General features: G+C 34.6%; 1 protein-coding gene across 2 annotated transcripts; it reads right to left on the bottom strand.

Annotated features, from left to right (window-relative positions):
• Positions 1 to 6: 6 nt before the first annotated feature.
• Positions 7 to 7800, bottom strand: LOC111284185 (uncharacterized). Of its 2 annotated transcripts, none has more exons than XR_016343047.1 (10): positions 5932 to 7503; positions 4900 to 5373; positions 4512 to 4813; positions 3356 to 4084; positions 3001 to 3279; positions 2643 to 2804; positions 1611 to 2552; positions 1297 to 1512; positions 936 to 1211; positions 7 to 680 (listed from the first exon to the last, which is right to left on the bottom strand). XR_016343047.1 is itself a non-coding variant. In XM_022872903.2 (10 exons), exons 1-10 carry the CDS (start codon positions 7307 to 7309, stop codon positions 333 to 335), a joined length of 5091 nt encoding a protein of 1696 aa, XP_022728638.1. In that variant the 5' UTR covers positions 7310 to 7800; the 3' UTR covers positions 7 to 332. The 2 variants fall into 2 exon arrangements, 1 of the variants encoding a protein (XP_022728638.1); XM_022872903.2 differs by having other exon boundaries at positions 936 to 1196; positions 5932 to 7800.
• Between the last annotated feature and the right edge of the window lie 4645 nt (positions 7801 to 12445).

Raw genomic sequence — 12445 nt, forward strand, 5'->3', positions numbered from 1 at the left:
TCATAATTAACAAAAGTTAGAGATGGCCTATGATTAAAACTTATATAAAAATTGAAGCAAAGAGGTAAATGGCATTTCCAACTGTTAGTTCTATTGGAATTGCAGACATTCAATCACCAGAACACTACCCAGGCCGTTCCTTGACCCGGGAATGGGACAGATCTCTCTTATTGTTTCTTTCTCCACACAAATGAGCTCCAACAGTTCCCCCAGTAAAAATGCCAAAAAAAGGAAATTAAAAAAAAAAAAAAACATCTCGTAGAATTGAGATGTTAACCAGCTCTATGGGGTAAGTAAATGCATTGACACAAAGGAACATATGGCCCTAGAAATCAAGTATGATTGAACCAAGGCCCAACAGCCCCCCCGTTCACATGCCCATTGCCATGGATCCCTACACCATTAGGGATGAGGGAAGGTGGGAGTCCAACAGCCATTGATGGTGGTGTTGTAGGGTATAACCCATGATTGTGGGGGATAGTATGCGGACTCACAAGAGGACTGCCAGCAGGACTGCTTTTACGCTGCTGAAGGGCATGGATTTGCCTGAGTCCTTCCTCATGAATCCTAGACAATGTTTCCAACTCCTTCATGGATAGAGCTTCCAGACCAGCTCCATAGAGGGGAGCATGTCGTGACATTTCTTCTTGAAGTGAGGCCTCAAGGGTGTGAATATATTGCTGCACAGACCCAAAAAAAAAAAACTCAAATTAGACTTCCTAAGCTCACAACTTTCCATGAGAGCCCAGAACTGATGATTCGGATGTAAACTAGACATCTCAAAGCAAAAGGGTTCAGGGAGAGATAGATATGGCAAGTTCAATATATACCCAATCCCCTTTGCACTAGGTCTACCCACTAAACAGTTAAAAACATCCTAGAAATTCAAAACAAAAGATGACATGAAATAGAAAGAGCTATGACGAGGCAAAAACCTGGCAGGCCTGCAACTTTGATTCCATGCCATCAATATATGCTTCACATCTAGCAACCTGCTCTTCTTTTTCCCGCTTTTCACCTTCAGTTTGCCCAACTGTTTGTGTCAATCTACGAACTTCATCCTCAAGTGATTGACGAATTTCCTCTCGAGAAACATTTTCTGTAGCATACCGTCTCAATTCTTCATCAAATCTTTTCCGTGCAGCTTCAGCACTCTTCAATCTTTCAGCAAGAGCATTCTTCTCCTTTACTACCCTCTGTCACATACAAAACTTGTCGTCAGATAAGTTAGTAAATTAGCAGTCAATCCAAGCCTATACAAGAGCAAAGAGGCAACATATTTATCATCAAAAGTACCTTCAACTCATCACGTTTCCGAGACTTCAACTGGGAGAGCTGTGCCTCTGCATCATGAAGACGATCCTGTAGTGCTTTCTTCTCAGTAGTGAGTTTTGCAATTTCATCATCCCTCTCTGAGCGAAGCCACTCAAGTTGACTCTCAACCTCCTGTATTTGTTCAGAAAGGTCTTTCTTTTCCCGGGCAAAGCGATCCATCTCAACCCTCATTTCAGACTGTCAATTTTTAAAATGAGTTAATTTTAAGAACTTCCTGAAAAGAATAGAGATGGGAGAGCAGTCCCTGAAAATTATCTTTAGTTTAAGGCACGCACCTTGAGTCGATTATTTGTAGCCTCAGATTCACTTAATTTCTGGGTTAAAGTAGCTTTTTCCCTGACCATATTTGTTATTTCAGCCTTTCTCTCTTCCCGCATGTGGATAATTGCATCTTCACTAGCACATAACTGGTGCCAAAGGGCTGCCCGATCAACATTTGCAAGCTCAGCAACTTCCCTCATCATGCTTAGAACAGGTCTAACAACCTCTTGCTCCTCAGAAACCAAAATAACCAAAATATCCAAATCTAAGTCTACTTCACGACTATTTTCTGTAGTGCTGGTGGCACGATCAACAAGTCTCTTCAGCATCCTCATTCGGTAGGACTCATCAACGTACCACTTAAACAATATTGTATAAAGCATTTTCACAAAGCCCCTGACACGAGGGTCTCTAGTGAGTGCCAATGTCTCAGCAAGACCCAAAACTGAAGTGAAATCATCCCGTTGAGACCTGAGCTGCTCACTGGCTTCTCCCTCTACTACAGCATCCCCATGCTGAAAGCTTTCAGCAACATATCTGGCATTAAGATTCAATCTCTGAGCTAGACGCCTTTCCAAGACCATGGCTACAGACTGAGCCACAATGGCTCCTCGAGCCACAGCTCTCTCAAATGTTTGAGAAGCTTCAACAGCTAGGCAAGGTATGGATAGCATCTCAATCAGGACAAAAATGTCAGAAAAATGATGAGTAGAAGCACAAAAAACCTGCTCATCCACCACATGCAATCTTTCAGAAGTAGATCCATTTTCACCAAACAAGAAGAACCCACAAGCCATAGCCGAGCAATTTTCAACGAAATCATCATCACAATCAATATCTCTTAGAATGGTCTCAGCAACATCTCCCCAACTATTTACAGTTTTACTTAAAAAATCAAGAACACAAGGAGACACCTCTGGGCCCAAATTTTTTAGCCTAACACGAACAGATCTAACCTACAGAAGAGAACAAAAATAGTTACACATGCTTCAGGAAATTATATTGATATGCAGAATACAACAATAAAATGAGAAAGTAAATCATACTGCTTCTGGAAGATGTTGGCATTGGGATGCAGCTTTAAAGATGAAATCCATGGTTGCAACCAGAGGTTCATCATTTGAATCTGTCAAGAGCTCAAAAGATTGAAATAAGACACGTTCCCACACTTCACTACCACATTCTAGTTGACTAAGAGCTCCAAATACCTGAAATAGAAGAATCATTATTAAAAGATAGAAGATTAGAAAATGAATTTTATAAACAAAAAGCATATCTGAAAACAATGGTATATTCAAATTTGAGGCAAAGTTCAGAAACTCATTCTCCTAAGCACATCCTAATGACAGCCCACATTTACCGTTTAAGTAAAAGAAATTAAGTACTCAAAAATGACTATCTTACAGGTATTCGCAACGCAGGCTCTGCATCTGGCTTTTGAAGTCGTTCAAGAAGCGCATAAGCAGCCAGTGGATGCTCTGAATGCTCTACCAATTTAGGCACCAATGCAACTAGGTCAGGCTGCAGATGCTTAGGAGCTTTATCCAATACAAGAGTAATCTTTTGTGCAGACTGGGGCCTCCGCCTTGGTTCAGGACATCCTTGTGGAACAGCTCCATCTAGGGCTCTCAATGAGTTGACAATCAACCCTAAAAGCTCCTCAGATTGCTCCGGCCACTTGGTCTGGAAAATCAATTTGTTCAAGCAGTTAATACATGATTAATAATCAAGTCAGTTCAATGCTATTTACGAATCATACCTTTGAGCGAAGTGAGGAATTCTCTAAGGAATCCCCAGCAGATGTTTCTGGTGGAGAAATAGGCTGTCCAGGAATAGCTTTTCCAGAGATATCAACCCCATTCATATCAGAGCTTTGTACAGCAGAGGCAGTGCTACCATCATCCACACAAGAATCCAATCTTTCATACATAGGAAATTGAGCAAATTCCGCTGCTCCACTTTCCCGATCACAATCCAGTGAGCTAGCTGCTTCGCCACCATCAGAAGAAGGTTTAGAGTTTGCATCTGAAGAATCACCATGTGCACCTCCTTCTGAGGGTTGGCAACATTCAACCATTATATCCAAGAGTAGATCAATAATTGCCTGCTGCAAAACTTTGACCCCCATTAGCAAATTCATCAAACTCGGTGAAGATTCATCATCAGTCTTTGAAACCTTCTTTCCATCACCACTACCAGAGAGCTTTGTTGGAAGCAGCAAACGTTTTACTTTGGCTGGGTCATCAAGGTAAACACGAAGTCCAGTCAGAAAACCAGCAATTGCCCCAGCATCCATCAGAAGCTTCTCTCGCAAAGTGACCTGTGGCTGCAATGGATTATCTCCATAGGTAAGGTGAAATCCGGCTCGGGAAAGAAGGTTTCTAAAGATATCTTCTTCGTCTCCACTTATTCCTTCACTGTCTTCAGAATCAATGAGTTCATCAGGATCAGTTGTTAGAGCATCCTGATCATCCTCAGAAGCCAAAACCTGGCAAAAGTAGAGAAAGTAAACATCAAAATGCAGATATTAGTTCACTAGAAATATACTAAGAAAATAAGACCCATTTCCATCAAGGAAAGCAAAAGATATTATGGGTAAATGTATAATAGCTTTTACTAGTTCCTTCCTGGTTCTGTCAAAGTAGTCAGCACAGGAATATAAAGAACATAGCATGCCAGAGAGTGATTCAGAAGAATATGGCCAAATTTGGGTAAGGATCAAGTTAACACAACATTCAGGGCATGCAGCAGAAAAACCCTTCCTGTACCATAAGTCATCTGTAATAGAAAGCAGGTTACATATAAATGGAAAGCCCAAAGGACTAACCTCTAAATCTGACAACTCAAAATAAAGAAAACTCGTCTATTGTGAATAGTGTACAACACATAAAAGGAAGAGACCCAAAAAGACTAACCTCAAGATCTGAAAACTCAAACCAGGGGCAGCAATCCAGTATTTCACAAACAAAAACAACAGTGTCACGCACAAGAAACCCTGCATCTGCTTCTAACATATCTGATACCTTCATGAATTGCAAAACAGAATTATTCCATGTCTTTGTACAAATAGAAGATTCCTTCCAAACAGTCTTGGCTGGATTTTTTTGATTCACCACAGCCATTCTGTATCTAACCCAGAAGTTTTTGTCTGGATCACTACCAAATGACTGATCGCTCTCTAAGTATATACATATGGTGTCAAAGGACTCATACACACCTGCATCATGAGGAACAACAAATTAATCAAGAGAAACAACAATAAGGCCATGTTCACTGGAGAATTGACTGGAGACAATCACCCACCAATTCGAAGCTCACATCCACCAGCTTGAAAAAATTTGCTAAAAATTTTGCGGGTTTCCATGATTTCCTTGAAAGATAAGAAGTTCTCCACCTTCCATGTGAACGCACTTCTCTTTCCAACCCTTTCTATCTGGGGAGCAGTATTTGCTGACTCAGTATCTTGATCATTAAAATCCTGCATTATTGATGTCTCTTTCAGAATAAGAACCTCGGCGGAGAATACAACAGTGTCCTGAACAAGAAACCCAGAATCCTGATCAAAAAGGCTGGTAAGCGTCACAAATTCACGCCAACCCCAGTCTTTGGCAGCTTTAGAGTAGCGGTTCTGAGATTCTTTGGTAACTGACTTTTCCTCCATCTTTTGGTTTACAACTGACAGCCGATGACTCACAAAACAGCTCCAGTCACTGGAAGTATTTCGTGAATCTGTAACCTCAAGAAACACAGAAAGGTGGCATGGTGGCTGAGACTGTCCTGATAGCATCAAGCCCATAGAAATTTTCAATCAGTTCACTTTCCAAACAGAATTTAGAAACCATCAGCCAGGTCACCTTGTCTCAGATGCAAGGATCATAGGACTGATGGTAAACCAGATTACAAAGGTAAAATATAGCTTTTGCTCCCAAGGGCAACAAAAGAAGCAATTTTTTATTATATGTATATAAAGTGACAAATAGCTGCATTAACAGTATTGATTGCTAGAAAATCTGCCATCACTTCCCTAAACGAAACCTAAGCAAGGTGCTAGTAAAGCCAAAACATTTTCAAGTCAATTAGGTATGAATTTAGAGACACACGACATGGATGCTTAAGCGACACAATTACCGATTGTATTTAAAACAACAAATTTAGCAGGGGCCAATTACCATAAGCATGCAACCATCTTGTAGCTCAATCCAATAAAATAAAAAGAAAAGCAAAATGGCAAGACAGCACTTCCTTAAACTTGAAGTATCATACTCAATTGGTCTGCAGAAAAATGACCGCAAAATCCAATTAATAACTAAGGAATTTACAAAGATTCTTGAATACCTCGAGGATAAACAATGAGACGACAATCCCGATTTCCAATCTGAAATCTCCTGCTCTTGATGCAAAGACCTGTTATCTTCCTCTTCTTCAGAAGATCCTTCAACCTTGTAAAATTCTCAATCCTCCAAGTGAATTTCCCCGTATGCCCGTCAGACTTCCTCGCTCCACTCCCAGTCCTTCCTACTGACCCTCCATTCTTGGGGGAAAAACTACTAAGCTCCTTGATCACATGAAATGAAGTGCTAAATACTGCAGTATCATCCACCAAAAACCCTGCCTCCAGCCCAACAAAATCTGACATCTTCATGTAGTCATTCCACCCCAAACTAGTATTATCCCCACTCTTATTATCCGCAGCAAACCTCCCATACGAGTCTCTATGCATATGATTCGACCCCGGCTTCTGATTCAGCACTGACATTCTAAACAAACACCAACAACTCCTATCGGAAGCAACTGTTTTCTCAGTATCCTTACTCTCCAAACACATAGACAAATACTCCTGCCCGTTAACCGAGCTTTGATACACACTAATCCTCAAATTACACTCGCCGGCATGAAAAACCGGGCTCATTATCTTCTGTGTCTTAATCATTTCCTTAAACAAACTAAAATTATGCACTTTCCAAGTGAATTTGCCACTCAAAACATCAGAAACGGGACCGGCAACAACAGAAGAAGAAATCATAGAAGACAATGAGGATTGAACATCGTTATTATCACGGGTGAAATTAACGGATTCATTCAAGATTAAAATATCTGCGGTGATTAAAACGGCGTCGCTGTTGAAGAGATAACCTAATTTGGAATCGAAAACAGTAGAAGAAGGTGTGAAATCGCACCAACCATGAGATTTCTTCTTGCTTGAGAAACGATGCCATGAATCCCGATGAATGGTTTTGGAATCGTCGGTTAGATTGACGATGGCTAAGCGGTAGCTAGCGAAGCAGTCCCATTTCGACGACGATGAGCCCCTCGGGTCCATGATTTGGAGATATATGGATATGTAACCCGGCAAAGCCTGGGAGTCCCCTTTTGGATACACCAATAAACGGCAGTCGTAACCGCCTACCTCGAAGTACTTGCTCCACAATGCCCTAGCTTTGATTCTTGGGAAATTATGAACCGTCCATCTACAAACCGCTGAGTATTCTCCTCGTCGATCGACAGTTACGGTTTCCTGGGCCCCACCGTTCCCGTCTCTCGACCCCACACCAGCTAAGTCATCCGCCACGGATATCGATGCCAAGGGTTTGCTATTGTTGTGGTGGTGGTGGTTCTCGGATACCGATGCTGAGGTGGCGGGCAGTGATTGGTCAGGTAAGCTGGGCGTAGGCGAAGACGATGAGGAGACTGCCTCAGATGAGCTTTGCTTCATTGCCCCCTCTCTTTTTTTTCTTTTTTTTTTTAATTTTCTGGTTTTCTCTTTCTCTCTCCCTCTCAAGCTCTGGTTTTATAAAAATTTTTTGTAATTTTTTTCTCCTTTTTGAGAGAGAAAGGAAACAAGAGAGGTTATGTTATTGTGGCGTTAGAGGGCAAGAGGGAGGAACGCTTTGGGAGATTGAGGGGCGCACGATACTTAACCTGCACCTTCGCTGCCTTTTTGTGAGTGTTGGTGATGATCCAGTGCGGCTGAGGGTTTCCTTAGGTCTTTCTGCGCCGTACGTTTGGTCGACTAAAAATTATAAACTATTGGGTTTGGAATGTGTGCACGTGCGATTGGGCCCACAAAAGAATGGGGCCTAGTCCCGATGCACGTGACCGAGGTTGATTATATTTTCTGTCATCCCCCCTGACTCCATTGGGTAACGTCAGCACTTGGAGAACTTTCGAGAGCCATCGGCCATCACCTCAATGAACTTGATGAACGTCCATCTGATTTTTGTAGCAGTGATTTATGAACGTCCAAAATGAACTTAATGAGCATCAACGGCTGTAGTTTTTTAAATCAAATGGAACACAGCTTGGGGTCCAGTTGTTGCTTTGATGACTCATCTGGGCCTGCCACCCGTAGTAATAATAAAATGTATAATATATATGGCTAGATATTTATTCCGAAAAATTTAACGCCAGGGTTGATACTTAATAGTTAATTAATCCTTAATACTTAAAAAAATAGTTAATACTGAATAAGGACTAAGCCCTTCCTACTTGATAAATTGAAATTGCTAAAATTTTTTAAAATAAAGATTTTTAATAACTAGTGTCTTTAAGTAATTTTAAGATTAATTGGATCTCCACTCTTATATTTATAATAATAATATTTTATTAAATGTGATCATTGATAATTAATGTGTAAATTTTTAATTTATTGAAAAAAAATATTCTTATATGGAAATCTTAACTGTTACTCCTAAAAATAGTTAAGAGCATTATATATTTTTATTTGAAGTTATTTGAATTAAATAATTAAATGTTTAATCATAATTAATAATTCAATATTTATTACCAAAATACATTATCGTTAATAAAAAATTAAATGTTTAACCATAATGTTTTAAATATATAATAGAGTAAATAACATTCGTCATTTTTAAACTTTGGATCAAATTTTATTTTAGTCTTTAAATTTAAAAAAGTTTTAATTGAATTTTCATTTGTCTAAACGTGTATCAATGTAATTCTTTCGTCTGATGGATCATTTAAATTAACAAAAAATCTCACTTAGCATAACATGTAATCTTTAAAATTTTCAATATGTGAAATTTTAAAGCTACGTAATTAAAAAATGTGGAATTATAAATAAAAAAACCTTAAATCAAAATATAATACAATCAATGATAGAATATTAAACTAACTCAATAAAAAATTACTTCTCACCAATCAATTGAGTATATGTAAATTAACTCAACACATGTATTAATTTATGAAAGAATTTAGCACTAATTCATATCAATCCATTACTCATGTATACATTTACTAATAAAAATAATTAATAAATCAAGATAACGCCAAAATTTTCATAGGATTTAATTTTTTAATACAAAAACAAAGATAAATTATCAAAGTTTCCTATACTCATATATAGTAAGAAACTTCATTTTTATAGTGCCATAACGTTTAGGTTGGGAGAACATATCCATTAGACATAAAAATTATAAAGTTACAACAAATCTTTATTAGCTAGGTATAATTAATCACCTATGTGAATTTATTCTTTTTAAAGTTATCCTAAGCTTAAGTTGAAGGTCTTTAAAAAAAATAAATTATAATTTACATCAACAGAATTAAAGTTCATAATCGATTACGTGTAAAAAAGATATTAACACCCTTTTACGCATAAAATTAGTATCAAGTTAATTATTTGTTATCTTACCTAAGCCTTATTAAAGATAGTTTTATTGTACAAATAAATCAATTTCAATCCTTTTATTTATTTATAAAACATGGTGATTCAAAATTTCTAAAAAAATCAAGTAATCATACAATCATGCAATAAATATTAAATCATACAATGCAAAAATTGTTATGCAAATATATTATAAATCATATCAAATATCATGTAATAATATCATGCCTAGATCATGTTAAAATATTCATGCATGAATGTTATGCAAATATATTAATTATCATGCAACAATAATAATCATGTAAATATATAATATCATGTAAATATATAATATCATGTAAATATATTATCATGTAAATATAAAATACCATTCATTCAAACATATAATCATGAAATCAAATATAATCAAACAAATATACTAGTAATTATGCAATTAAATATAGTCATGCAGTTATGCACACAATAAATGTAGAAACATGCAATTATATATCATTCAAATATAATATTAATCATGCAATAACATATAATATCATATCATGTAATAAATATAAAATCATGCAATAATAATAAATAAATAAAAAACAACTACGTAAATAAAGATATTAATAACATACAATCACACAAATAAATTAATTAATAATTATGCAATTAACAATGTAAAATATGTAATTAAACATGTAATTAAATATATAATCATGCAAATAAAAATATCTAAACCATGCAAATAAATATGCAATTAAATATATAATCATACAAATAAAAATATCTAAACCATGCAAATAAATATGCAATTAAATATATAATCATGTAAATAATAATATATAAACCATGCAAAATATGCAATTAAAATAATCAAGCAAATAAACATGTAATTAAATATATAATTATCTAAATAAATATATTAATAATTAAGCAATTAAATATACTAATAATCATGAAATCAAATTAAATATAATCATACAAATAAATATATTAATCATGCAAACAACAATATTAGACAAATAAATTATCGTACAAATATAATATTAGTCATGCAAATTCATGCAAAAATAAATACCATACAATTAATATAAAAAAAGTAAGTAATTAAATATTATAAAAATTATGCAAAAATCATTAAAAAAAGTTAACATTCCCTTAATGGATTACGGATTCCAACAAATTTTCACATTTTAGAAACTAATATTTCCTACTATAAATCTTAACCTTCCTTCCAAAAAAACTCAAACCGAATCTTCTTACAAAATTTTTTTTGTTTGATTGCTTATTCTTTGTTGATTCAAAACTTTGTCTAAATTTTTATTTTCAATGACCTTTGTTTGATTTTAAAATCAGTTACTGTCAAGCTCACCTTTGATCTTAGATTCAAAGTCTTTATATAGGGATTGAATCGCTTTCAATTTGGAAGAAATTATTCAACTATTAAAGTTAAAATATGAGATAGAATCCAAAAATTGAATTGAATCTAAGATTTTTCATGCAAAATCTCATATTTTTTTCTTTTTTCTTTTTACCTTTTTGTTATTTTTTTACCAATTGACTTTGACTATTTTGACTAAAAAAACAAAAATTAAACCAAAAATTAAACTAAAAAATTAAAATACAAATAAAATTTAGGGCTTAATCTTTAGGCCCAAAAATTCACTTTTTTAATTAAGGCCCAATTTCATAATAAAAATTAAAATCTGAAACCCAATAAATTTCAAAAAATCTCTGGATAAAATATGATGTTTATAGTTGCTATTCTTTATGTATTGTCTATGAAACAAGAATTGTACAAAGACAAAAGACATCTATTTTGTTTGGGTCAAGAAAAATCAAAAAAGAAAATTGCAAAGGCTCCTCCTCAGAGGTTTGAAACATTTCTTTTTAAATGCTCCTTCATAACTGACACTTTGAAACTTTTGAAAAATAAAATGCTCCCCACAACTAAGACTTTGGAACTTGTGAAAATAAAATACTCTCCTACTACTGAGGCTTTGAAACTTTGAAAAGTAAAATGCTTCATAACAGCTAAGGCTTTGAAACTTTTGGAAATAAAATAAGATTATTCTTACCTTCGAAAAAGTTTTTCCTTGATAGTGGCATTGAAACTTTAAAAAATCTTACCTTAAATTGAGTTTTTGTATCTCATCTAAATCATAATTAATTGCTTTCCAATGTCTCTTCTCAAAATTATTTTCTCATCTAGTTTTTCCTTCTTACTTTTCAAACATATGCAACGAATGCATGCAATGAATGAAAAAATTCTCCACAATTCTCAAATTCAATTTCAAGATTCAAATTTTAATTTTTTTTCCTTTCAAACATGTATGATATATAGGATGAATACGATGAACACAATGTATGTATACATTGAATGCATGAGCCAAAAATTTTCAAAATTTCATCCTAATTTCATAACTTAAACTTTGATATTTCTTTTCTAAACATGAAGTGCATGAGTGCAATAATATATGCAATATGTAATGAATGCAGTGAATACAACGTATGAATGCAAAATTTTTACCTAATTTCAAACTTTAAGCTTTCTTTTTTTTTTCAAATATGCATGATAAATGCCATAAATGAGTGCAATATTCTCAGTATAAAGCATGCATGTAATGCATGTGGTAAATGTAATATATACTATACAATTCATTTATCTTTTCAGTTATCGAAAATCAGAGGGTTCTCAAAACTCTTGATTTATCTTCGAACTCTTTTTAATTCATCAACACTTATGGTTTTCAATATAAGCTATCATGCATTAACAAGTAGTTTCATCCATTATATCACCCAAATTCAAAGTTTTTTTTATTTTAATAGGATCTTAAGACTCTTCTTTATGTCTTTTTTTAGCTTCTAATCATGTTTTTCTTCAACTTTTTTTGGAATTGACTAGCAAATGTATCAATTGATTTGTGACCCAAAATTCTTATTCATTAGCTTTATCATTTGATCTCAACATTTGAAATGTTTCTTTTCATTTGTAAGCCACAAGAATCAACATCATTTTAAACTTTTTTTATCTTTCATATTTTATTTTTAATATGCCACAGTCACTTCAAAATAATGCAGGAATATTTCATAATAGTCATTTATTCATTCATCATCATTTCAATTCAATACCAAATGTAATCCATCATATTTTTTTATTTCATCATGAGAAAAAATAAATGGTGAAGAGCAAGAAAAATCAAAGAAAAAGTACTAATTATAAGAACAAGTCTATTAAAGAATAAA

Source organism: Durio zibethinus, chromosome 6 (genome assembly GCF_047325235.1).
Source record: "Durio zibethinus cultivar Kanyao isolate XHJ-2024 chromosome 6, ASM4732523v1, whole genome shotgun sequence".
NCBI classification, from domain to species: domain Eukaryota; kingdom Viridiplantae; phylum Streptophyta; class Magnoliopsida; order Malvales; family Malvaceae; genus Durio; species Durio zibethinus.

Coding starts and splice junctions, on each gene's coding strand:
- LOC111284185 (XM_022872903.2), bottom strand. CDS start 7,309: ATGAAGCAAAGCTCATCTGAGGCAGTCTCCTCATCGTCTTCGCCTACG. Junction 5,374..5,931: donor TCTCATTGTTTATCCTCGAG/GTATTCAAGAAT, acceptor TGATGCTATCAG/GACAGTCTCAGCCACCATGC. Junction 2,805..3,000: donor AGCCTGCGTTGCGAATACCT/GTAAGATAGTCA, acceptor CTTCTATTTCAG/GTATTTGGAGCTCTTAGTCA.